The following is a 24,100-nucleotide window of genomic DNA, read 5'->3' as shown; positions in this document are numbered from 1 at the left end:
ATTAACATGATTTCTAATTGTAATAATGCATGATGTTAATTAGCTAAAGAGTTCTAATCTACTACTTCCAAACATGGTACCACCACAGTACTAGCTCTTTTTTCGTACGCACGAGGGCCCGGACACGAAAAATTATATAAAAAATAAAATTAAAATTTGAAAAATTATGGATACGAGGTTAGACGAAGGTCAGAGGGCAAATGAGGGCTGCATTTTGCACCTGATGGGTGGAGATACGCGAGGTCAGGAGAAGAAAGAGAAAAGCGGCTAGTAAATAGAAACTAGCTTGACACGTCTCTAATCTGTATTCCTGAATTGAGGCGAAGGTGGGATTAAGAATTTCCAGCACGTGATTTCTGTGTTGTTTTTTGCTCCCGTGACAACGTGTTTCCCCCCGCATTTGACGACGTTGCATTGGTGTTCATCACCATGCTGCGTAGTACGTCAGTTTTGCAGCTCTTCATCTACGTCGTCGTTTATTCAGCTGACAGTGACTTCAATTCCCATCCCTTGCGTTCCTACGAATACCGTCTTTCAGAAAAGACACACTACGGACATCTGTTTGAAGCAACAGACTTCAATTTTGAAGTACAGCAACAAGTTCAGCACGTTTTCGTCAAATTTAACTTCTCCATGTCGTTGAATGGATGTTCTAGGTTTTGCTGAATGATTTGGGTGATGGAGGCATACAGTTAGTGTTCAGTCAACCAGAGGACACAGGTTGACGTTTTCTCCTCTTGTTGGCGTGTTGATGGGCGTGGCTACTGAATTTATTTTGTTTTGTAGCTAAAGGATTGGATGGCTTGGAAGATTGGTGAGAAGGTTTAATGTATTAATTGTGTTTAGTAAATTAATTTGGAGGAGCTCTAGGTTCTCTTTTAAAAGAGATGAGAAAGGGGTTGTTACCAAGGTGCTTTATTCTTCTCGGTCGTCGTCTGAAGTATTGATGAGGAAGAAGGCTGTTGCTGGGATTTTGTCAATGTCTTTAGAGGTGGTGACAGATTGAGATTTACTCAAATGGGCTCTGACAACTGATGAATAGAGACACATGCAGACAGACCAGACAACACACACACACACACACACACACACACACACACACACACACACACACACACACACACACACACACACACACACACACACACACACACACACACACACACACACACACACACACACACACACACACACACACACACACACACACTTTTTATACGCAAACAAGTACATATAAGTTGACTAGATCAGATCATAGTTTTTGATATGTATCAATATATATTGATTGTATTTATTACAGCTTGACCAGTCATCATACTCAGTTGTTGAATTAGATCACACAGGTACATGTACCTATTGTGAAATGAGATTTTAGACACGACCAGTTGTACCACTTAATTAATTAATGTAATGCTATTGGCATGTCATACACAATGAGAGCAAGAATTGTTGCTATCTCATTGCATTTAATACATTGTGTTGTGTCAATTTTGCATAAATAAAATTGACTCTCTGTTGCCAACGTGTTGCAGGGAAGCATGAGGCTCATTACAGCATTCAACATGCAAGTGAGGATGTAGCAATTATAACGAAGAAATCAGCTGTTGTGCATGCAGCGTTCTTAATAGAAACCACAAAGGTTTTCTAAAACACTAACATACATTATGAATACTGATACTAATTCTTATCATACTCATATGCTGCAGGTAACAACTATGTCTTTGAGTAACAAGACCCTTATGGCTGTTGTCATGACACGAACCGTCAAACCTCTGAGTGACGAAGAGCTTGGAAGTTCTCGTTTCTCACAGTTGTCACAGCCAGATGATTTGTTTTCTTGGAATTCTGTAATAACAGAAGGACTATTTCCCAAATTTAGAGAGATGAAGTCTGAAATGATGCTTATACTTGAAGCTACAAGGCCATTGTCTGAGACCATTTCTTTGCCTTCTAATTTGTTATCAGACCAGCTTGTTATTGAATTAGTCAGTGTCTTATACTTTGATTCAAACAAACTGAACTTACTTGAATTATGTTCATAGCAAATTGGGACTCGTGTGAGTTTGCAGGAACTGCGTCAGCGATTGAAGGAAGATGGTGAGGAATTTTGCTCTAAATTTGTACAGTAGCAACACAGTATACAGTATACCATGTTATAATCAACTGATTGCATTTAGTATGTTGTTATTGTATTAAATTTATTTTTATTTAATTTAGTGGTATAGAGTTGTGTTTAATAAACCATAGTTGCACTGTATACAACTGATTAATTAAGTCAGCAGATCTTGTGTGTGTGTGTGTGTGTGTGTGTGTGTGTGTGTGTGTGTGTGTGTGTTAGTGTTTGTTTGTTGTTTATTTATGCATCTCGCATTGTCTGTGTGCGTGTGTGTGCATGTGTGTGTGTGCGTGTGTGTGTGTGTGTGCGTACATGTGTGTGTGTGTGTGTGTGTGTGTTTGTTGGCATGTGGTTGTGCTTAATTTTGAAGGTTTGTATAATGCTGTTAGGGTTCTTTGTACGCAACGTGGATGAAGCACTGCAACAGTATTCTGAGAATGAAATTGAAACGTTGGTCAAGGAATTTGTTGAAGTATGAGCTATTTTTGTGGTGTCTTCTGATGTGAGCTAATCTGTAACATCTTGAACAGAACTGGGATGGTCAAGTTTCTGACTCACTGTTGGCACTTTCTCATGGTCTAATGTATGCCAATAGACCTGCAATTTCAGCATTTTTGTGCTATGTTCTACTGTCACCTGTAACTACACCTGATGCTGCTATCAGGTTGCTGACAATGGTGGCAACAGCTGGCAAAATACCATCGCAGGTTTGTGAACTTTTTTGCATCTGGTTAGTGTGTTTTGCTTACTTATTTTGAGTCTGTCTGTCTGTCTGTGTGTTTGTCTCTTTGTCTGTTGTCTCTGTCTGTGTTTGTCTGTTTGTTTGTCTGCTTGTCTGTCTGTCTGTCTGTTTGTCTGTTTGTTGTTTGTCTTTTTGTCTGTTTTTGTTTCTGTCTGTGTTTGTACTGTGGTAGAGTTATTGTTGTGTACTTTTTTTTGTATTGTATTGTATGATTGGCATTGATTGTGATTGTTGTAGCGTTTGTTGGATTCTGCTGAAGCATTGGCATTTCAGTTGAAATCAATTCCTGGTGAGTTTATTATGTATGAAATCTCAGCACATAATGACTATGTGGATTCTATAATTTTTGTTTGCTTTTACAGAAGAGCTACAGAAGCCAGAAGTGCAGCAACAGGCCATGCTCACTCTTGGTTCTCTAATTCATAAAATTCAATCAGAAAATTTGAGCTTGGCAAAGAGGTTGTCGGACAGATTAACAAATGAGCTGACACAAGCACACAGAAAAGGTGTCACTGTGTAATCTATATGTACAGTCTGAATGTATATAGTGTAGCGGAAATTGGGTATGTTTCACACTAGCTGGCCAAACGTTGTTAGCTGTTTCATAGCGGTAGGGAGATGATGCGATGTGTTCACTGAGTATGACACGATTGTTTGTTCTGTAGGAATGTTTAGAAATGATGCATCTAAGTATGAGTCTGCTCGTGGCCTGTTGCTTATTGATAGTATTGGGAATATTGGAACAGACCTCGTACTTGATCATCTCTTACAGCTTGTCAATGGTAGTGTTACTGTGGCTCCATCATATCGAAGAGCAGCCACACTGGCTCTGAGAAAGTACAACTGCACTAGGGTGAGATAGTGAGTTGAGTTTGTGGTCTTTACTGTTTGCACTACATATCTGTATTTAAGAATATGTATTACAGTAATTATTCAGTTGGAGTACTGGTGTTTTGTGATTGTAGAGTGCTGATACGTTGAGAGCTACGGCTATGTTGGACAGTCATGCTTCTGTACGAAAAACAGCTGCAAACATGTACAGGAAACATCAATTACGAGAGGAATCTTGGGTTATAGCCGAAAACGATTTTGTGTATGTCATTGCTATATACAGTATTTTAACTGTATGTTTTCATTGACTAGTTTGTCTTGTTGTCTGTCTGTTTGTTTGTTTGTTTAGTGAAGGAGGCAGTAGAAGCAGTAGTTCAGAAGCTACTCTGTCTCGTGGGAAGAGATCATTGCTTGCTGTGAATCCTTTACAAGATCTAACACGTTCCTTCAAACTGTCTACTCCGTCTGTAAATTGGCACAAGCGGCTTGGTAGCGATGACATTGGAGCTGATTTTGGAACATCTGCGTCAAACAAGATGGAATTGACTATCGGTAGGTGTACCTATGCAAATAGTGTATGCATTAAATGTTTCATTGCATTGCTAATTCTATTTAAGATCCATGGAAATCAGACTTTAGTGCAGACATGAAGATGAAATCATGGGTTAATGCAAAGCTGGGATATCTCAACTTGGATGTAGAGCTTTTGGATGTTGATACGTGTTTTAATGGAAACTTTGGATATGATGTCAACGTAATGAAGGTAAGTCACAGCACACAGCAATGTTGCTTCACATGACAAAGACCTGGGATTACTCATGACTTAGAGGGGTTATGACGACTGCTGCCAAGAGTGTACTTTATAAATGTGTCGTTGAATTTTAGAGTTATCAGTTGGGAAGACTTCAAGAAGAAGCTGAAGAATTTGATCATATTGCCGACACTTTGGCGTCATCTATTCATTCAGCTGCTGTTCATCTTGCAGACAGACTGGCTGAAGTCTCTCAGGCTGACAGCATACTCAAAATATTTGATCATTTTAAGGCTGCAGTTGAGCAACTGCCGTCTGGTTCAGAGTCTGTTGAACAGACATTGACAGTGGCTGTGTCAAAATCTCGATTGTACGCTGGTTTGCCTTTGAGTGGCAATATTACTGATGTATTGAGTCGATTTAGAGCATTGCATTCATCCATAAAGGGTCATGTACTAGAGTTATATCATGTACGTGGTTGCAGTCGGTCTGGTTTCTGTTGAATGATTGAAACTGTTTAATTACTGTAGTCTGTTTTGAGTGCTGCTGCTGTGGATCTTCCATTTGCTGCACACGAGATTGATGGCTCACTGGATGTCATACAATCAAGTCTTCAACACTTTCATATGTCTCCACAACAAGCAATGGATGAGATCTTGCACAGCAATCTGCGGTGCGTGTTTGTGCATCTTTGTTTTTTGTGTGTGGTTTTCTTGTTTGTTTGTTTGTTTGTTTGCTTGTTGGTCTTTGTCTTTTCTTGTTTCAGGTATGGACATCTCTGTATTGTTTCTATGTAATTGTTATTTAAATTCATATATAATTGGAAATGTTGTTATTATGCACTAGACAAGTTTCTGCATTTGTGTAGGATTAAAGCAGCAGTAGTTTTAAGCACTAAAGTCAAGGAGTCTTTAGACGCTGCTTGTTCCGTAAGTGCAGGTCAGTAATTTACCAGTTAAGACACAATTAAGTGACCTGCCACTTGACTTGTACTAGAAATGGACGTATCAAATTCTAATGTTTTGAAAATTGTTTTTTGATTGGTGTTTTAGATGATTGTGGCTCGTGGTTGACATTGGCTGGCTCAACTGGGGAACTTGAAAATGATATCAACAGTTTGGCGTCAGAGCTTAATGCTTTCAGTATTGATACAACAAACAAAAATGGGATTGGTGTTACAGTGAGTATGAATTTGATGATGTTATAATTTGTTTTAATGTCTTGTGTTGTAGGTTCTAGAGCAGCAACTTAAAGCTTATTCTGATTTGTCGTCACTATTTAGCCAATCTCTTATTGCTGCTTTGTCTGATCTTCAGTCATCATTTGCACCATTTCAAGCAGCGTATGTTAAACTGGATCAAACAGTTGCATCCCTTGAATCAACAAGCAATGAACTTAGACAGAGGCATGTTGTCTCTCTTTAATTGATATTGGTATTGTGTTATGACTTTGTTGCTCTGTTAGGTATGAACAAGCTAAAGGAGAGGTGGATAGAATATTTGGTATTCACTTCGATCATCGCTTTCCTAAGAGCTTGAGGCAGTGCAATGATACGTGTGGATGTGGGCTTTACCCGACTACTACAGATGGTAAATTTTCCGAGCCGGGCATTGATCTTGTTACAAAGGAAAATGAGGAGGTCAGGCTCTTAGTGAATTATGTTCTTCAAATTAGCAGATTAGCAGATTAGCAGTGTTCTGTTCAACTGCTGTATCATGAAACATGTGGGCTCTGTGTGCTAACCACCAAACTAGAAGGTTGCTGGTTGCGTCTTGCTGATGTATAGTTGCCAATTGAATGTTGCGTGTTCTTTGTTCTTCTTATTGGAACATTGTGTGCTCATCATCTCAAACCTATATGTACAACAGAATAGAGATAAGATGTTATTGTAAACTAAATAAAATGATTTTGCTTGTATTCGTAGGTGGTATCTCCCTTTTCTGGACTCATTCGATTGTCTAACTCATCAGACTTGAGTGGTTCCACCACATGGGCTTTGCAACTTTTCCCATCTGATTTTAGTCTTTCCAATTATGAGATTTTAATAGACAATATCATTCCTGTTGCATCACTGTCACGTAACTTGCAACGCATGAAAGCTGGAGAGCCTCTTGGTAGGTCGAGAGGAAATGGTGGATGTAGCTCCAAAGACTTTATCCATGTGATCATGAAACAGAGAAGTGATAGTCAAAGTGAATCTTTATACATTGATCCTTCAGGTCTTCTCCAACCAGTTAGGTCACCTCAAGTGACATCATCTGTGGAGTGTAACGACTACACAGTCATTTACAAGGGAGAAGTAGTCAAAAGAGGAGCTCTTATTTCTAACTCCAATCTAGAGCACAAGAATTTGAATCTTATTCGATCAGGTGGAAGACAAAGCTTATCGAATATTAAATCATCATTTGCTAATACCGATCAACCTAGTGATGGTACTTCCCAGCAAAACCTGATATCTGAGCAACTTGATAAGTATCAATGGTCAACAGCTACATCTGGGATTCTTCCAATTTATCCAAAGTCTTGGAATGATCCTGTTGATGTCGTTGCTCCTAGTGCAGCAATTGACTCACTGACTGTCACGGAGGTAAACAGTATCCTGAAGAGTGCAGGAAGTGTGGCACTTTTGGAAGAGTTTGGTACAACTTTGAGTCAACTTATCACAATTGAGGCAACAAAACGTTGTTACTCACTTAGTGAAGTCACTATCTCAGAACTCCAGGTTTGGTTGCTGGAAATGGGAAGGAGTGCTAGTGGATCAAGACAGCAACTGATAGCAAGACTTCTGATGCATCCCAGTCAAGGTAAAGTATCTATAAATGCATTGTGTGAAAGATGAAAACATACAGGATTTTATTGATGACTTGTGTTGTGGAAATGTAATGATTGCACACACACACACACACACACACACACACACACACACACACACACACACACACACACACACACACACACACACACACACACACACACACACTATGAGTCAAAGCCCTGAGGTTCTGCTATAGTTCATTGTTGGGTTAATTCTTGTTAGGTTGTCCTGGTTTAGAGTTGTCACTGATTCAAGGTCTCTCTCATGTCTACTCAATTGAAGATGATTGCTCAAGCATCACAGCTTGTATATTGTTGCAATATGGATTTGCCAATTTTCCAACACTACTGACAGTCAAGCACAATCCATGTGGTAACAATGTAACATTTATGATCGGCAGCTGGTCTAATACCATTGCTTCATGTAAGTGTCTAGATTCTAAATGGTTATTAATACTAAGCAAATACCTAATTTTCAAATGTGTTTAGCAATGAATTTTAGCTTTGAAGTTGATGTCAATGCAACTGATCAAGTCAGGGTGTACTTGGAAGGCAACGCTATTGTCTCCGATAAAGAGATTGTTGTCACATTGACTGCACAACTTTGTCATCCAAATACACTGGACTGTTCACCTTCTTTGTCAGTTCTAAACCAGTCTATCTTCGATACATTGTGCAACCCAGGTAACACAAGCTATGGTCTAATTGGACAGTGGTTTAATTGACACTATGTAAACAACAGAATCAACAGCAAACAAAACTGATTTAGACAGTTTGACATTGAGAAAACTTGATAGCAGACTCAGAGCAGCTGGAGTAGATCCATTGAAAGTAACTGAAGTTGCTAATGAATTTCGAGCTGCATCTTTAACTCAGGTTTCTATCTAGAATGTGAAATCATCTGACAATTTCACAGTTAATATTTTTGGTGTTAATGTAGGCTATTGGGTCAACAAGTGAACTTAGAGAATCATTTGTCTCAGAGTTTCCACAACCCTATGACCTTATCATGGAGGAGACACAAAGCTTTTTGTTTTCAAATGAAACATTTTTTGAATACCAGACATCATTTGTTGTTTCAACCGTTCCTGTTACATTTCGTATGATTTGATATTGCTATAGTTGTTTGAACTAGACATTGACATTTTGATTGTAGAGTTTGGAGCAAAAGGTTACTATGCAGTCGCTTTCGATGTCAGCTTCTCTGCTCTAGGCAAAGAACTGAAGGCAAGTTGTATTTCAAACTATTTTAGACTTATAATTTGATGAGTTTATGATGGTTGCATTGTTGCAACGTTTGATTTTAAACTTTATTGTATTATGCAATTTTGAGTGTAAATCTGTTGAATTGAACATGTGGCTGTTCTTGATTGATAACTTTATTATGTTTTTGTTGGTTTGTCACATAGTCAACACTGACTACAAGCATCTTAGCTGACACATATGGCTATGCCAGACAGGGAAATCTACAATATTCTGAGGTCTCGATTAGTGGCAAACTAATTGAAGCTCGCTATCCAACTTATGTTAATGCATCATTCAGCAGGTGGCCACTAGTAGTCGGGTGAGTCACACATATATGCATGTGTGTGTGTGTGTGCGCGCGCGCGCACACACACACACACACACACACACACACACACACACACACACACACACACACACACCAGTCTGTTTCAGGGTATGTGGTGACCAGAATGCTGGCATTTTTCTGACAGATCAAACATGGATCTGACGCTTGCATCAACAAACTTGCTATTGACAACAAAAACTATTCGTGATGCTGTCTCTGAAAAGAGAACTATTTATTCAAAAGATTTATGGAGTTACCAAACACCTCCTATTGATCTTAACATGTTTGTTCACACTAATCAAATTAGTGACAAATCACCACCAATTGTGTCTTCTATATTCTCGAACAATCCCGATATTGAGATGGACACAAGACTTTGCTATGTTCGACAGTTACCAGGAAGATCTAATCGTGATCCTGCATATGAAATTGCTGTGCATGTATCAGATGATATTAGTTCTGTCAAGAAGTCATATTATATTGGTCGCATTCCTGGTGAGAACGATGTACTAATGGAACAGACCATCAGAGGTTTATCACTGACTGTCGCTGGATCTCTTGTCAACAACGTGAGACTGTATTTCACAGTTGTTGCTGAAAACCTAGAGGGTATGAAGTCATATGGTGTCTGTGAACTGCCTAGTTATGATGTCTCACTTCCGACTGGTTGGATTTTGCCATCATACACTCTCACAAGCCACCCATCAGATCTTTCTGCTACTATTATGGTGGCATACAATTCACCACTTCAAGACGCTCAGCTAGTAGCAGTTGGTCTTGGTGCAGGACAGTATGGAGATCAGCAATTGGCGTGGAGTGAATTCGCAACAGCTGAATTGTCAACTGAACCAGATACATCTTTAGATCCTTTGAATGGCTTTGGCTCTTCACAGGTTGGAATTATTGCATTCAATATTTTGTGTAGTTCTTTATATGTTTCTATTGAATTAAGAATGGTCGTTTACCTGTTTCTCCTGCTGCTACTTCAATGAATGTCATGTCTGCTGACTTGTGTGCTCAAGAATGTTTAGCATTAGAAGAGCCAAAGTGTTTGTCATTTGATTATAATGAAGACGATAAGCTGTGTCTTCTCTATGACTCTGTATTACAAGTGGGTTTGGATTTGGCTGTTTCTGATGGCACCCAGCACTACATTCGACTTGGAGCTGGCAACACTCTGGAGATGTCGTGGTCCAATTTTAATCTTGAACACAATAGGCTGTACCACATCAATGTCAAGGTGACTAACAAGCTTGGCTACATGTCAACAATCTCATCAAAACCAATACTTGTCGACTTAACTCCTCCATCACCTGGACCAATTAGAAACGCAGTGTTAGACGAGGAAGTGTCTGTTGGGTGTCCAACCGTATTTGCTGATAGATGCATCAAAGAGTCACCTCTTTCTAAAGGGAGGTAGGCTGTAACAGTGCAGTAGCTTTAGGCAGTCAATGTCATTGCTGATATTAATTGCATTTGAGAATAAGCAACTGTTATTTATGTTGCTATGTATTGAACATAAATCCATCACTGTCCTGTTGTAGGCGGATAACTGATGGTCCTGAATCTGAAACCGTGTTTCTTGGTCAGACTTCTTTAGAAGAAGTTGCGTACTCAAAAGCCACACACTACATTGCAGGTATAGACTCAAACGAGCATATGTGTGTGTGGTGCGTTTTTAGAACATTTGTGTGAAATCAGATATTGTGATGTAGTTCATTTCTAGATCTGCTTGGGCAACTGTGAGTATTTTTCATAACATTCAACTAGACCTGTAGCTAGCCCAGGCATAGGCTGACTTTTGAACCAAGAGCTACTCTATGCTTTTGAACTACTAGAATTTGACTATTTATTATGCTATTTGTTTATTTATGTGTAAAGTAGTTTGGATATACTAGATATTTGCACTTTAATAAACTTATGAATTATTGGCTGTTCAATGATTGTGATTTACTTGTGTAGCTAACTGGGATGGATTTCATGATGATGAGAGTGGCATATATGGGTACACATGGTGTGTCGGTTCAAGTCTGGGCGCTTGCGACGTCTACGCAGAATCTGATCCACAACAAGAAGATAGGGAAACATCAGGTAGAGTAAAACGAGGAATGAGAAATACTGTAAATGCAGTGTGATAGACATTTTGTTGCAGATTTGACGCATGTTGGTCTGGCATATCTAGCAGATCTTCCAAGTCCTGTTGAGTTGGAGCATGGAAAGAAATACTATGTAACTGTGTCGGCAGTTAATAATGTGGTGCATGGTGGTGCTCTTGTGACGACTGTTAGACATAGCACACCCTTGGTCATCGACACAACACCACCTGTAATTGAAGGTGTCAGGGTGGAGCTGTTTAACTCGACTACTGGGTTTTTGTTGCTGCAATTGAATGCAAGGTATCGTTGACTGTTTGATTGATTTTGTGACATTTGGGTTGATGGTTGTTGTGTTATGGTGTGCAGTGATGCTGAATCTGGATTGGCTAATGTGTACGTTGGACTGGGGTCTTCAAAAAGAGAAGTGGATCTAGTGAGATGGACGGCAGTGAACTACACAGGTGCACAAGTAAAACTTACTGTTGATGTTGCTGATGGTCAAGCAACATACACTAGGGTCAAGGTGACAAACAGAGGTGAGTTATTTTGTTTAAGCTTTCGTCAGATAACGTTTCACTGCACAAAACAAAGAGAGATAGACAGATAAGAAATTGACAGACAGACAGACAGACAGACAGACAGACAGACAGACAGACAGACAGACAGACAGACAGACAGACAGACAGAAAGGCAGAAAGACAGACAGACAGAAGGCAGGCAGGCAGGCAGGCAGGCAGGCAGGCAGGCAGGCAGGCAGGCAGGCAGGCAGGCAGGCAGGCAGGCAGGCAGGCAGGCAGGCAGGCAGGCAGGCAGGCAGGCAGGCAGGCAGGCAGGCAGGCAGGCAGGCAGGCAGGCAGGCAGGCAGGCAGGCAGGTAGGCAGACAGACACAGACAGATGAGTACTGATTGAGAGACTGACCGACATTCTAAGGAAGATGAAAAGGCAAGAGTATGAAAAACATTGACGGTAACTGATGGAGAGTGTATATAGACAACTGATTATATGACAGCTTGCCAAGGAGGCTGTTGTTTCTATATTGACAATTCGGCTTACGTTTTTGATTTTAGTTGAGCTTACTGCAACATCTTTTGCTTCTCAACCACTTGTTATTGATCATACTGGTCCAACAGTTGGGCTTGTTAATGATGGCCAATCAGATGATATTGATTTTCAAAACGATACCAATGAAATCTGTGCTAATTGGAAGGGATTTGGAGACCCTCACAGCGGTATTTCTGGTTATAAAGTTGGTGTTGGTACTAGAGCAGGAGCACTGGACGTCTTGGATTTGACTGAAGTAGACAGTTTTGTTGACAATTTGTGTTTTAAACTGAGTCTACAACACAGGATGACGTACTATACTACTGTTGTAGCGATTCATGGAGGAGTAGATATGATCAATTCTGCCGCAACATCTGATGGAGGTAGGTGATAGAGGTGGTGCAAGTGTAGCATGTATATTGTTTGTTGTTTTGATCTATTGCGCCTGTCTTTTTGTTTATCTGTTAAATAGTGTGTTTGTATGTCTTTATGTTTGTCGGTTTCTTTGTCTGTTTGTGTCTGTTGTCTGTCTCTGTCTATCTGTTTGTCTGTCAACTACAGATATGTTTTTCTGTCTGTCTTTGTTTCTGTCTGTGTGTGTCCGTCTGTTTGTCTGTCTGTGTTGTCTGTTGTTAATCACTGTCTATCAGTTGTTTGTTTATGTACCAAACATCATTGTCATAAATTTCTATCATTGCATGATTCGCAAACTACATTGATACTAGTCTTTGAAACCTCATATTTTGTTTAGTGTTGGTCGATACAACCGATCCTGTTGGCGGCATAGTTCAAGATGGTAGCAATCCTGCTCAAGATGTAAACATTACTTCAGATTCTAATGTTGTAGCGGCTACATGGAATGGCTTCTCAGACCCTGATTCAGGTATTGCACGATACAAAGTGGAAGTAAAAACACAAGGAAAAGAAGAAGCATTCAGTAAGGTGGTAGGGAGCGACAGTCTACCAAGCAGTTCAGATGGCTTCGAGTGGACACATATTCACTTTGATGATGGCGACCGCGTTCTTGTCAGCGTGACTGCTGTGAACGGAGCAGAACAACAAGTAACCAGACAGTCAGATGGCTTTCTCGTCGACACGACGCCACCTCTACTCGTTTATCTTCGTGACGGTCTTGACGCTATAGAGGACGTTCAGTATCAAACGAATCGGTCACAGGCGAATGCAATATGGGAGCTTGTCGATGTTGAGTCGGGAGTTGAGTATCATGAGGTGTCACTGCTGCAACTTAAGAGTGGCTCAAGAATGAGGGTCTGGCCTCCTGTCACACTCGATGGTCCCATTGCTGAAAGGCTTGCTGGAAACGCAACGTCATGGACCAAGACTTCCTTAGAACTTGTTTCTGGTGGGAAATACATTGTTACAGTTACAGCAGTGAATAAAGCTGGATTGATGGCCACTCATGAGACCGACGGCTTTATTGTTGATGATTTCCCTCCTCAAGTTCTCTCTGTAGACGTCCTGCCTTCGGGTCAGGATGCCAGTGATGTACTCGTTGACGACCGCGGAAACATTGTCATTTCGAGCACTGATACTATTCAATGTCGTTGGTCAGGGTTCGACGACGAAACGAAGATTGTGGAATATCTTCTTGATGTTGTAGAAGATCCGGGCAACGTGTCAGTGACGACAAACGGAATGTTTGTGAGCATGGGCTTGAGAACGACAGCAATTGTTGACGGACTGAACCTGACCATTGGAGATTCAGTATTCGGACCGTTCTACCGTGTTTATGTGAAAGCAGTCGATGCCTCGGGTAATGTGTCTCCTGAAATGAAATCAAAGCGTATTCGGTATGTACGCTCTATCATTAAAATGTTTTTGCATGCAATTTTTAAATTATTTGATTTTTAAATTAAGGGTCAGTGGTGGTGATTCTGCTGGAACTGTGAGGGACGGTCCGGATGCAAGCAGTGATATCGAGTTTCAGAGAGACACTACTTCAATCACAGCCACGTTTGACGGTTTTATAAGCGAGTCTTGTGAAGTAGATCGCTATGAGTGGGCAATAGGTTACAGCGGATCAGAAATCGAGGCCCTGCAGCCATTCACAACAATTGGTCTCATGGTGACAAACGAGGAAGCAAGTCAAAGCAGTCCTGGTGCCGGACGAGCTCAGGCGCTGCTCCCCAGCCTTGCAGAGACGACACGCGTGCTCTATGTTACCGTTCGAGCTGTGACAATGTGTAGCGTCGTATTGGAAGCCACTTCCAATGGAGTTAGAATAGACACAACGCCAGCCGACATTTCTTTCCTGCATGTCGGAACGAGAGCTGCTGGCAACGTCGGCGCCGCTTTGCACCACAATTTGGCATCCGCACTTTCCGTCAGCTGGAAAATAAGGGAGACAGAAAGCAGACAGATGGGAGCAGCACAGTATCGGCTTGGAACGTATCCTGGGGGAGACGACCTGCAAGAGAGGACACTGACGGTTGATGACTCCATCGGTGACGGCACTGCCACTCGATCGAGCGACGGTTTGCCACACTACTTCACAGTGAGCGTGTGGAACGAAGCAGGTTGGAAGAGTGAGACTACTAGCAATGCAATTGTTTATGACACATCGAGACCAACAGTCGGCACGGTGAGAAAATTTTAGGAAATGTGCAGAGTAAGTTTATGTGTGAGTGTGTGACTCTTATTACAGGTGTCCTGTCCGTCTGCTGTTCTATCAGCGAATGATACAGTCACGTGCTCTTGGTGGGGATTCTGGGATGCGGAAAGTGGTTTGGATTATGTTGAGTATGCTGTTGGATATCACAGAGGCGACACGACTCTTCAGTCTTTTACTCGTTTACCCCACACTGCTTCTAGTGTGACCGTAAAGAATCTCAATTTTGATATCAACCGAGAGATTTACGTTAGCTTAAAGGTAACAAACCTTGTCAGTCTAACTTCGATGGGATATTCGAATGCCATTCAGGTTGACAGCACAGCTCCATTACGCGGTTCTGTTCAAGTATTGTCGGACGTCGGACGAATCGACTTTAATGGTAGTAACACAACGGAGCGACTGGCTGGAGGCTGTGTGACACTGACAGACTATCTACACGTGAAGTGGTATGGATTTCGGGACGATGAGTCGTCGATTGTGAGGTATGAGGTTGGTTTGGGTACAAGGAAGGGAACCGATGATGTCGTTGGGTTCACATCTTTGTCTGCTAATGCAAGCGAGTACGTTTTCAGAACACTGGATTTGTCCGGGATTGATCATATTTACGTCACCGTCCGGGCTTTCAATTTTCTTTGTCTCTATTCTTCTGTGGTGAGTGAAAAGATGCGTGTTGCACCCAGTCTACAACCAACAGACTCGTTTATCAATGATGGCTCAAACCGTGGGATAGACGCTGAGTATGTGGATTCGGTTTACAGATTAACAGCCGTTTGGAGTTTCGGAGATGTGTGTCCTGCGGTGAATTCAGAATGGAAGATTGAAAGTATTGATCCAGGGTCATCTCAGACGTACAGCTCACTCAATCCGGACTCATCAGGGTACTACCAAGGGTCAAACAATCAGCTGTCGCTTGAAGATGGAAAGACATATCGAGTTGTTGCTAAATCAACTGATGTTGCTGGTCGAGTGAGAGTACTAAAGAGCAATGGAGTTAGTCTTAATATTAAGCCTCTTCGACCAGGCATTGTGAGAGATGGTTTAGTGGCAGGCAAAGACATTGACTATCAGAAGTCAGCACGTAGTATCAGTGCAAACTGGGATGTCTTTGGTGACAAGCCGGCCTCTCAGAGAATCACGGAATACGAAGTGAGTGTTGGTGTTGATCGACGTTACCCTGCCACACGTTCTAATATCGTTCCCTTTATGTCAGTGGGCATGAACACCTCGTATACGATCAATAACTTGGAATTAACTGCTCGTACAGTTAGATATTACTTTACTGTGAGGGCACATAGCGTTTCTGGGGCAACAGCTGAGGCAACATCAGATGGAGTATACGTCGGATACGTTGAGGGAATAGCGGCTGGAACCATAACTTTGAATCATTTTCAATCGTCGACAACAGACATTACAGCTCATTGGACAGCGTTTGAATCGGAAAATCCTATACAGAGATACGACTTTGCTGTTGGAACTGCTAAACATAATAGAACGATGCTTCTGTCATTTTGTGATGATTCTGATCGTGCCTATAGCTCTCAGTTTGATGTTGCTGGGTTTCAAAGTGTCAGTATTGATACAGGTGTGACTCTAAGTGGTATTAGTCTGCAACATGGATTAGAATATTTTGTCACTGTTCGAGCAGTGGATCGTGCTGGTCATTGTGTATCTTCTGTGTCTGACCGTGGTGTTATCATAGACACTACTGTTCCTCAGAGGGGCTACCTGCTTGCAGGGTTTGATGCAGAAATGGTTAATCCACAATCAATTGATGACAGTTATTTAGAGTTCAGCACAGATTCGAGTCACATAACAGTCACTTGGTGGAATTTTACTGATAACGAAAGTGGCATCGAGTCATACACAATAGGACTTTATCAAAGGATCGATTGTGGGAATAGCTCATCAAGGCAGTCTCTGACAGATTTTGAAAGAGCCTCGAAAGTTGTTGAAAATATTGTGTTGTCTGGGGGTGTAGAACTACGTCAGAGCCACACATTCTCAGGCTTAAACCTGTCTTCCACTGTGGCATATTCTATTCACATGGAAGTAAGAAACGAAGCTGGGTTAAAAACAGTTGTTGAGAGCCAACCTGTAGTGATTGACACGGGCGATCCAGTTGGTGGTGACGTCAAGGATGGTGGTGATTGGTCAAGTGATCGTGTATATCAGAGCCGAACGGATCGTATGGAAGGAGTTATCACACACAGTCTGGTGAAGCCGATGTACGATGGCGATAGCGAGGTCTCTGAAAACCCATGTCCTTTGTCGAGGCATTACAGGCTCAACGGCTCAGACAATGAATGGTCCAAGTTGGTGCAATCAGGGTAAGTTGTACGTAATTGTGTGATTCAAGTCAGTTTATGATAGACAGACAGACAGACAGACAGACAGGCAGGCAGGCAGGCAGGCAGGCAGGCAGGCAGACAGACAGACAGGCAGACAGACAGACAGACAGACAGACACGAAGAACTTGAAACAAAAAATGGATATCAGGGTCACTTATGATATTCTATCTAATGTCTTTTAGTCTATTGGGCATTCCATCACCGATGAAACAGAACTTGGAATATCGAGCTAGTCAAGTGCAAAGCGGACCGTTAGGAACTAACATCACACTCATAGTGGTAAGCAGCATGCATGTCGGAGCTATTCTCGTTTCTGTTACGTTTGCAATGGACTGTTTGGATATAGGACACGGGTAGTCGAACGCTCTTAAGTGGAGCCTACTCTGCCACAATAGATGCTTCCTTGTCGGGTACCAGCGTAAGTTTTTCGCTCCGAGCTGCACGAGGGACGCAAGGCTTGGCGAGTTATGCCATCACATCTGCTGTGTTTTGGAACGGACCGGTAAACTCCGTCGGCGATTTTGCTCTCAGTAATGATTTGTGTCATGAATCGACCGGGAATCGGGGTTAATTAATGGCGTTTTCGTTTTTTCTAGACACGTCGTCGACTGCTTATACGGCGGTGGGCATGCAACTGCGACCAGGTTAGTTAATGGTTTGATTGCTATTTGGCGACGGATTAAATTAACTTGCTGTCGTTTTCAGCTTACAGTATCTCATCCACGACGACGGTTCCTGCTCAATTGATCCTCTGGTCACGTTTTGCCAACGATTCGGCCGACGTTCAGACCATAACACTTGACCAGACATCCGATCTAACATCAAGTTTTAACGAGTACTCGTTTCTATTTGAACACTCACAGACGGAATCATCGATTGTCGAGCATTCTGTTGTCGTCAAATTGAATGGCGCACGCATCGCCGTCATGCACGGCATCCCATTTTTGTCGTTCGATACGAGACTCATTTTTCATGCGTGGAATCGTGATGGTAAAGTGCCACCCGTGGATAAGGTTTTCGATCCTCCCATCGCCGTGATGTACGTACGAGACGTAAAAGTGTCGAGAAAGGTAAACGGTCCGTGTGCTCACGGGTCGCCATTCTATGACTGGACTGCACCTTTTGTCGAGTTTCAAGCCGCTGTCGGTTCGCGTCCTCTACTGAACGACGTCGTCGAGTTCAGAGTACGGTCGTTTCATTCTCTGCAAATTTGTACAATTTTTTATTGTATTTTCTGTATTTTTTATTTAGTCTATTTCTCGTCCGTGTCGAGCTTGTGTGGATGGTCCTTGCGGCCATCACGGATGTGAAAGAAACTGTTCACGCGTTGGACCTCGAGAAATCTCGTTCAGCTTGGACAATCTTACCCTGTGGCCTTACAGTAACCGGTCGGTAATCATAGGCATCGTGGATCCCACTCTCCCTCCAATCGACACTTCATACAATCAACCTGCAACTTATTTTTTGACCGTCAAAGCGATTGCTGCGTCGGGACGTGCTGTGATTGTCTCCTCTAATGGCGTTGTTATCGACGTCACGCGTCCACTGCTCGTCTCTATCGATCACATCGACACGGCATGGAAGGCCAACGAGCCGGCCACCTATCAGAAAAGCAACAGCACTATCGCAGCTCGATGGAAGTTCCACGATCCGGAGAGTTTTATTAGCGAGTATCGCTGGGCTATTGGTGGCTCTTACGCTTCTAGTGATATCCAGTCGTTTCGGTCTGTCGGTTTGAAAACATTTGCTGCTAACTCTTCACTGGAAGGTATTATTCAAGACAACATGACGTACTATGCGTCTGTGATCGCCATCAATGGAGCCGGTCTGAGTACTGTAGCACACAGTGTCGGTGTCACATACGTAGCTCGACCGCTCAACGACACTCTCGTGAGACAGTCGGTCGACTATCTTTTCTCGGAGTCTCTAGTGGAGAACGAGAATGTGACAGTGAGGGTAGACATTGTGAGATCGAGATTTACAGAGACGCTTGGCATCTCGTGGAGTGTCCTATCCGGTCAAGTCGACACAATATGTAACATTCTATTGTTTGTATACCTCTTTGTGCAACAGTTGTTAATTAATTGCTCGATGCACGTTGTTATACATCTAGATTGGATCATCGGCACACGTGAAGGTATGGACGACATATTGCCCGAGATCGAGGTCAACTTTGCTGGCGGTAGCGACGCCATAATCGACACCGACTCTCTCATTCTTGCCGGAAGAGCCGTTGGCGACGTATCGGAGCTGATCGCGCGAGCAAAGGTGGCCGTGATTTGTCATTTGTTGTTGCTGGAATGGTTTTGCACGTGACTTGTTTAGGGAGAGGATCCCGATGCGGAGAATTCGTTTCGATTGGAACCCGGACGAGTATCATACCACACTGTTAGAGTCTGTGATCTCTCTCATCAATGCGTTGACGTTGTGCTTCCTTCTATTGCAGTCATCCGTAAGCCGTTGCATATTAATTAACTCTATAAGATGAAATATTTTATTTCCGTTTATTGATTTTTAATTTCTTTATTTTAATTTTTTTGTATATTTTTTATTTTATTATAATATAAATGAAAATTTAAAAATGATAATGTAACTGAAATTTGTAATTGTATAATTCTAATGCTACAGGCGATCAAGACGCGCTGGTAACTTCCGTGAATGGAGAGGACCTTGCTGCTAGTCTAAAGAATTATGGCGCAAACTCTACAATAACGAACGTAACTCGAGTAGTAGACGAACATTATCAAATAGAAGCTGAAACGAGTCGAGGTGTGGTGTGTTTTTGGAGTTACGGTGTTTGCACATGTTCTACGTGTTTGTTCTGAAGGAATGGAAGAGGGTGGATCCCTGGCGATGGGATTCTTGTCGTTCGATGATCTCACTGTGCGGTACTCGCCGGAAGTACCGTTTGTTAGTAACCCGTATGTCACCATGTTGGAGACTGCAAGGCATCTTGCTGGCAGGTCGGGGCTGATACAGACACGTGTAATGTGTAGATACGGGCAAGCGCGCATGCCAGACGGACAGACGAAGAGACAGACAGATGACAGACAGATGACAGACTTACTGACCGACCAGCAAATGCGACAAGTAAAGTAACAGGGAGAGTGTTGAACAAGCGTGTACAAGAGTAAATATTAGCTAATAATCTCTCTGTAGTGTGTACGTTGTTGCGTTTAGGTTCACTCAACTGTCGGGTCCGAGTTTCTACGTTACGGTTGTAGGTCAAGACGAGCTGCAAGGACCTCTGAAGTTGAACGTCTCGTTTAGCACCGAACTTGAATGGAATGGTGCTTATCCTGAGCTGCTATATTGGGACTACAGTAAGTTAATTGTGCTATAGATTGCTTTCAGACAGTACGTATACGTATGTTTCTGTGGTATAGACTCGAATCGTTGGATTGAGGTTTCCGCCTCTTGTGGTATCGAGAATTCGGTGAATTACGATGAGGGCTATCTTATAGCTTACGTACGCCGCTATTCATTACACTGAATTTTGTCAGATGGATTACGAACATTGGTATCGTTCTAGATGTGTTCAAGGACCCCTATCGGCAGTGTTTATGCTAGAAGCAGAAGACGACGCGCTGATGACAACTCGACGTCGTTTCCTTCAACGAATGCGACGTCTTTTCTAAGTAGGGAAACTCAGTTCGCAGTTGCTCGCATTCTTAACTACACGGTCAACACAAAGCCCAATCTAATACTACCGGCCGGCGGTATAACAGTTAGGGAAGGTGTCGGCACGGGTACCCTCCCTTACTCTCTGTCCTATACCGATTTGGAGAAAGACAAGGTGGAGTTCTCTCTGACGTCACTGCCGCGTCTCGGTAAAGCGTCCATAACTGCTGATGGACATATAACTTACACTCCTTGTGCCGACTGCATCGGTACCGATACAGTTGGCGTGCAAATAACGGAAATCCCATTTGGTGACAACTCGGCACTCAGTGACGGTGGCGTTTTGACGGTTACCATATCCAACGTTAACGACGCTCCGAGCGTGTTTTTCTTCGGTGACGGCCGCGTCGTCGACTCGAGTACGTCGGTCACGAGCTACGTGGAAGCGAATCGCACTGGCGGTTTTCTCGCGGCTCGCATTGGCGCATACGACTTCGACGGCATACACGATGACTTGAAGATTTCCTTGGATGAACCGAGATATGGTTCAGTGAACGCAAGCGTATGGCTAGACGCTGTGGGACCGTCACAAGCGTTTCCTGTCGATTGGCATGCGGCTAATCTTTCGGCTGGATATTTTATTGGAGACCTAACGTTTATTGCCGCTAATTTATTGTATAAACCAGACAACCAACATTTCACTGGTGACGACGAGTTCAGAGTTTCCGTGGAAGACGGCGGTGGTCTCTTTTCTGCTATTCTTGTCGTGAAAGTAACCGTTTTGCCGAATCTGTGCCAGAATGATGGTCTGTGTGGTGGCAGCGCGAGTGATCCTAACTGTACCGATAATAATGCCCGCTTGACTTCATTTGATGGCTACACGTGCGAGTGCCTTCCCGGATTTAACGGTTCTCTCTGCGAAATCGAAATCAATCCGGATCCGGGACCTGTTCTAGGATGTACGTTTGTCTCACCGTTCTGTGTTCGTTCTAATGCTTTTTTGCGTCTACTGCAGTGTGTCCCGATGATGTACCGATTGTATACTGCGACAAGAATCCGTGCGACGATGCTCACTGTCCGTCACATCGGAATGCCGTTTGCAGACCGAACTATTGCGGTAGTTGTACGGCCGAGTGGTTTGTAGGGACGACGCAAGTTAAGTGTTCAGGTAGGCCAATGACGTCACGCGTTAATAATCAATGACCGGTGAAATTTCTCTTGGTATGACTTGCAGCCAGTGGTACCGGCGTTTGTGACCGTCCAGTCAATTCTTCCGGTATTGCGCTTTATCGTTTATTGCAACATTTTTTGTGAATTTGTTGTGCTACTCTTGCGTTGTTTGTGTCAGTAATTGGTTTTTGCTTTAACGTGGATTGTCCTTGTCCACGGGAAGAGATAGAGTGTCCTGCTGACAGTGTGTATTTCCAGCGACGGACGTCCGACTGTTGTGTTGAATGGGAGTGTAAGTGTCCGTCGTTTAGCTGTCCATACAGCATGTCTTGTGGAGATGGCATCCAACCGAATGCCGTCGTACGCGGTCACGGCTCGCCAGGATGGTGCTGTCCCAATTTCGAGTATGAAGGTGAGATACCTCGTGAAGTAAATGATAAAATGCTGTACTCAAGTCACTTGCTTATTTTTGCCTGTGTCTAGATGTAGACGAGTGTTTGTTGAATACCGACGGATGCTCGCGCGGTTGTCAGAACACGCCGTATTCGTATTATTGCACGTGTCCGGATGGTATGTCACTTGCTGAAGACAAGATGTCTTGCGGAGGTGCTGCTTGTTTGTTACCCGGCCCGTAGGTTTGATTCTAGTTTGCGCTCTCGTTTGTATTTCAGTGTGTAAATACGATGGTAGAGAGTACAAACACGATGACAGGGCGCCGTTTGAAGGGGAAAGTTACTGGTGGTGAGAATTCATGTGATAACGCTAGTAAAGTTATGCAGAGTTGGATACTACTGTCATGAGTATATTAAGTCTTGTGTTGTGTTACCGAAGCCTACGCATAGTTATCACACTACGTATAGAGAGCTATTGACTTAGGCCGGGTTTACATTAAAGACGCAAATCCTTACGTGTTTGCGTTCGCGTCTTGCGTCTTTGCGTCTTGCGTCTCCTTGCACCGTTTTTCTGTTCACATTAAAACTGCGTTTACATTTAACGCGTTTGCGTCTTGCGTCTTCTGGTTAACGCGCTAGCCTTTTGTGACTTTCAACAACATAATTTAACGTACGCTACAAATTTTTAAGAAGCTGTTTTAGTGATTGCAACATCGATTTTGGCGCTTGCGTTGTCTCTTAATTAAACGACAACAGAGGAAAAGGAAGAGAGAATGGGTCGCTCCGGTTCCTGCCAAAAGGCTCCAGCAAGGAGTCTATCACAATTTGATAGAGGAAATGCGTCTCTGCGATGTAAACATACAATGAACAAACGAACGCTCTCAATTAGACGTTCTTCCATTAGAAATGCGGGACTATCATCACCCCACAAGTCAGGTTGATATAAAAAACCGAGACGCAAGACGCAAGAATAGAAACCGAGTCTATTTACTTGCGTCTCTCTAGGTCTCCGCGTTTTGCGTTCGGCGTTTTAATGTGAACAGACACATAAGGACGTAAGAAAACGCAAAAGCACGTAAGGAGCACGTAACACCTTCAAAGCTATGCCTTTAATGTAAACCCGGCATAAAGGGATATTTCTATATATATTTTAATTTTTTAGTACCTGTGGCGAAGATGCGAGCAGTTTGGAGAGATGGCACTGCCTTCCGGCTCCTGACACGGCCGGCAAGTCTTCATTGAAGGCACACACTTCAATATCTAATTTAAAATTAATTTTTCACAGGTTGTTTTTACAATGGGTTGGAGTATACGGTAATGCAAACGGTCGAGGACTATGGTGTAGTCTGGTATGATCAGATTTTCGTTTTTGTATGGATAGCTTTTTGTGTTGAGTTGCACATTTTTGTGTTGCTAGGACTTGCAAGGAAACAGACTTTGGTATCGAGTGGAAGTCAAAAAGTGACGGTCGCTAAAGTTTGCTTTGCAAGTGCTTGATTGAAGTGTGGCTATTTTTACGTATGTATTGTCCTCATGTTTTTTGATGGCGTTTTTGTGAGATGACTGTTCGGGTATGTTACCAAGAGGCTAGGAAATTTCTGCCGCTTTGCTGTTCTCGCGCGTGCATTGCTGTCTAGAAGCAATTGGACATCTAAACAGAAAAGAGAAGCAATTTTTTAGTGTGTACGTGTACGTTACATACGTAACAGGGACGGTACCGTCTAAGTCTACACATTTACACGGTCCAGTGTAGCGCGCGTTAAATCACGTGACTTTTAAAAATTTAACTAACACTAAAACTTTAGACACACTTCTGTTTATATGCGTAAGCTATTCATTGAGCCACACTCTAAATATATTTGTGCATTTAATCACGTATACTCTGACTAATAGTATTAATTAATCGCCGTTGAGCTTTTGGTGAAAGTCGATCCCATATTGATCCAGCTTTCATCGGACTGGACCTAGCTGC

General features: G+C 42.6%; 3 protein-coding genes and 1 long non-coding RNA gene across 4 annotated transcripts; all 4 read left to right on the top strand.

Moving 5' to 3' along the window:
• The first annotated feature begins 410 nt into the window (after positions 1-410).
• On the top strand, positions 411-1,102 carry LOC134194277 (uncharacterized). The gene is made up of 4 exons (XM_062663203.1): positions 411-588; positions 657-720; positions 787-814; positions 871-1,102. Exons 1-4 carry the CDS (start codon positions 430-432, stop codon positions 1,004-1,006), a joined length of 387 nt encoding a protein of 128 aa, XP_062519187.1. The 5' UTR covers positions 411-429; the 3' UTR covers positions 1,007-1,102.
• Positions 1,103-1,499: 397 nt separating this feature from the next.
• On the top strand, positions 1,500-10,962 carry LOC134193704 (uncharacterized). Its single transcript, XM_062662541.1, has 28 exons — positions 1,500-1,639; positions 1,707-1,985; positions 2,043-2,097; positions 2,506-2,588; positions 2,647-2,823; positions 3,096-3,147; positions 3,221-3,364; positions 3,524-3,711; positions 3,824-3,951; positions 4,039-4,241; positions 4,307-4,452; positions 4,575-4,910; positions 4,971-5,113; positions 5,309-5,379; positions 5,493-5,620; positions 5,673-5,845; positions 5,905-6,079; positions 6,365-7,244; positions 7,478-7,678; positions 7,744-7,938; positions 7,997-8,130; positions 8,195-8,354; positions 8,411-8,481; positions 8,664-8,818; positions 8,973-9,720; positions 9,780-10,243; positions 10,372-10,466; positions 10,790-10,962. Exons 2-28 carry the CDS (start codon positions 1,716-1,718, stop codon positions 10,960-10,962), a joined length of 5,748 nt encoding a protein of 1,915 aa, XP_062518525.1. The 5' UTR covers positions 1,500-1,639; positions 1,707-1,715.
• A 91-nt stretch (positions 10,963-11,053) lies between these two features.
• Positions 11,054-12,171, top strand: LOC134193840 (uncharacterized). Its single transcript, XR_009972111.1, has 3 exons — positions 11,054-11,223; positions 11,290-11,459; positions 11,992-12,171. It is a non-coding gene; the product is annotated as an uncharacterized LOC134193840 (long non-coding RNA).
• A 28-nt stretch (positions 12,172-12,199) lies between these two features.
• On the top strand, positions 12,200-23,961 carry LOC134193839 (uncharacterized). Its single transcript, XM_062662684.1, has 24 exons — positions 12,200-12,348; positions 12,717-13,776; positions 13,844-14,567; positions 14,631-16,924; positions 17,128-17,224; positions 17,292-17,475; positions 17,542-17,589; positions 17,651-18,129; positions 18,197-18,980; positions 19,059-19,213; positions 19,271-19,397; positions 19,574-19,714; positions 19,773-19,908; positions 20,126-20,268; positions 20,332-20,414; positions 20,478-21,525; positions 21,582-21,734; positions 21,801-21,842; positions 21,915-22,148; positions 22,220-22,342; positions 22,408-22,477; positions 23,291-23,355; positions 23,414-23,477; positions 23,546-23,961. The coding sequence occupies exons 1-24, from the start codon at positions 12,273-12,275 to the stop codon at positions 23,601-23,603; spliced, it is 8,388 nt and encodes a 2,795-aa protein (XP_062518668.1). The 5' UTR covers positions 12,200-12,272; the 3' UTR covers positions 23,604-23,961.
• The last annotated feature ends 139 nt before the right edge of the window (positions 23,962-24,100 follow it).

This window comes from Corticium candelabrum, chromosome 18 (assembly GCF_963422355.1).
Source record: "Corticium candelabrum chromosome 18, ooCorCand1.1, whole genome shotgun sequence".
NCBI classification, from domain to species: domain Eukaryota; kingdom Metazoa; phylum Porifera; class Homoscleromorpha; order Homosclerophorida; family Plakinidae; genus Corticium; species Corticium candelabrum.
Note: the sequence above shows the minus strand (reverse complement) of the source record. Positions and strands in the feature narration are given on the sequence as shown.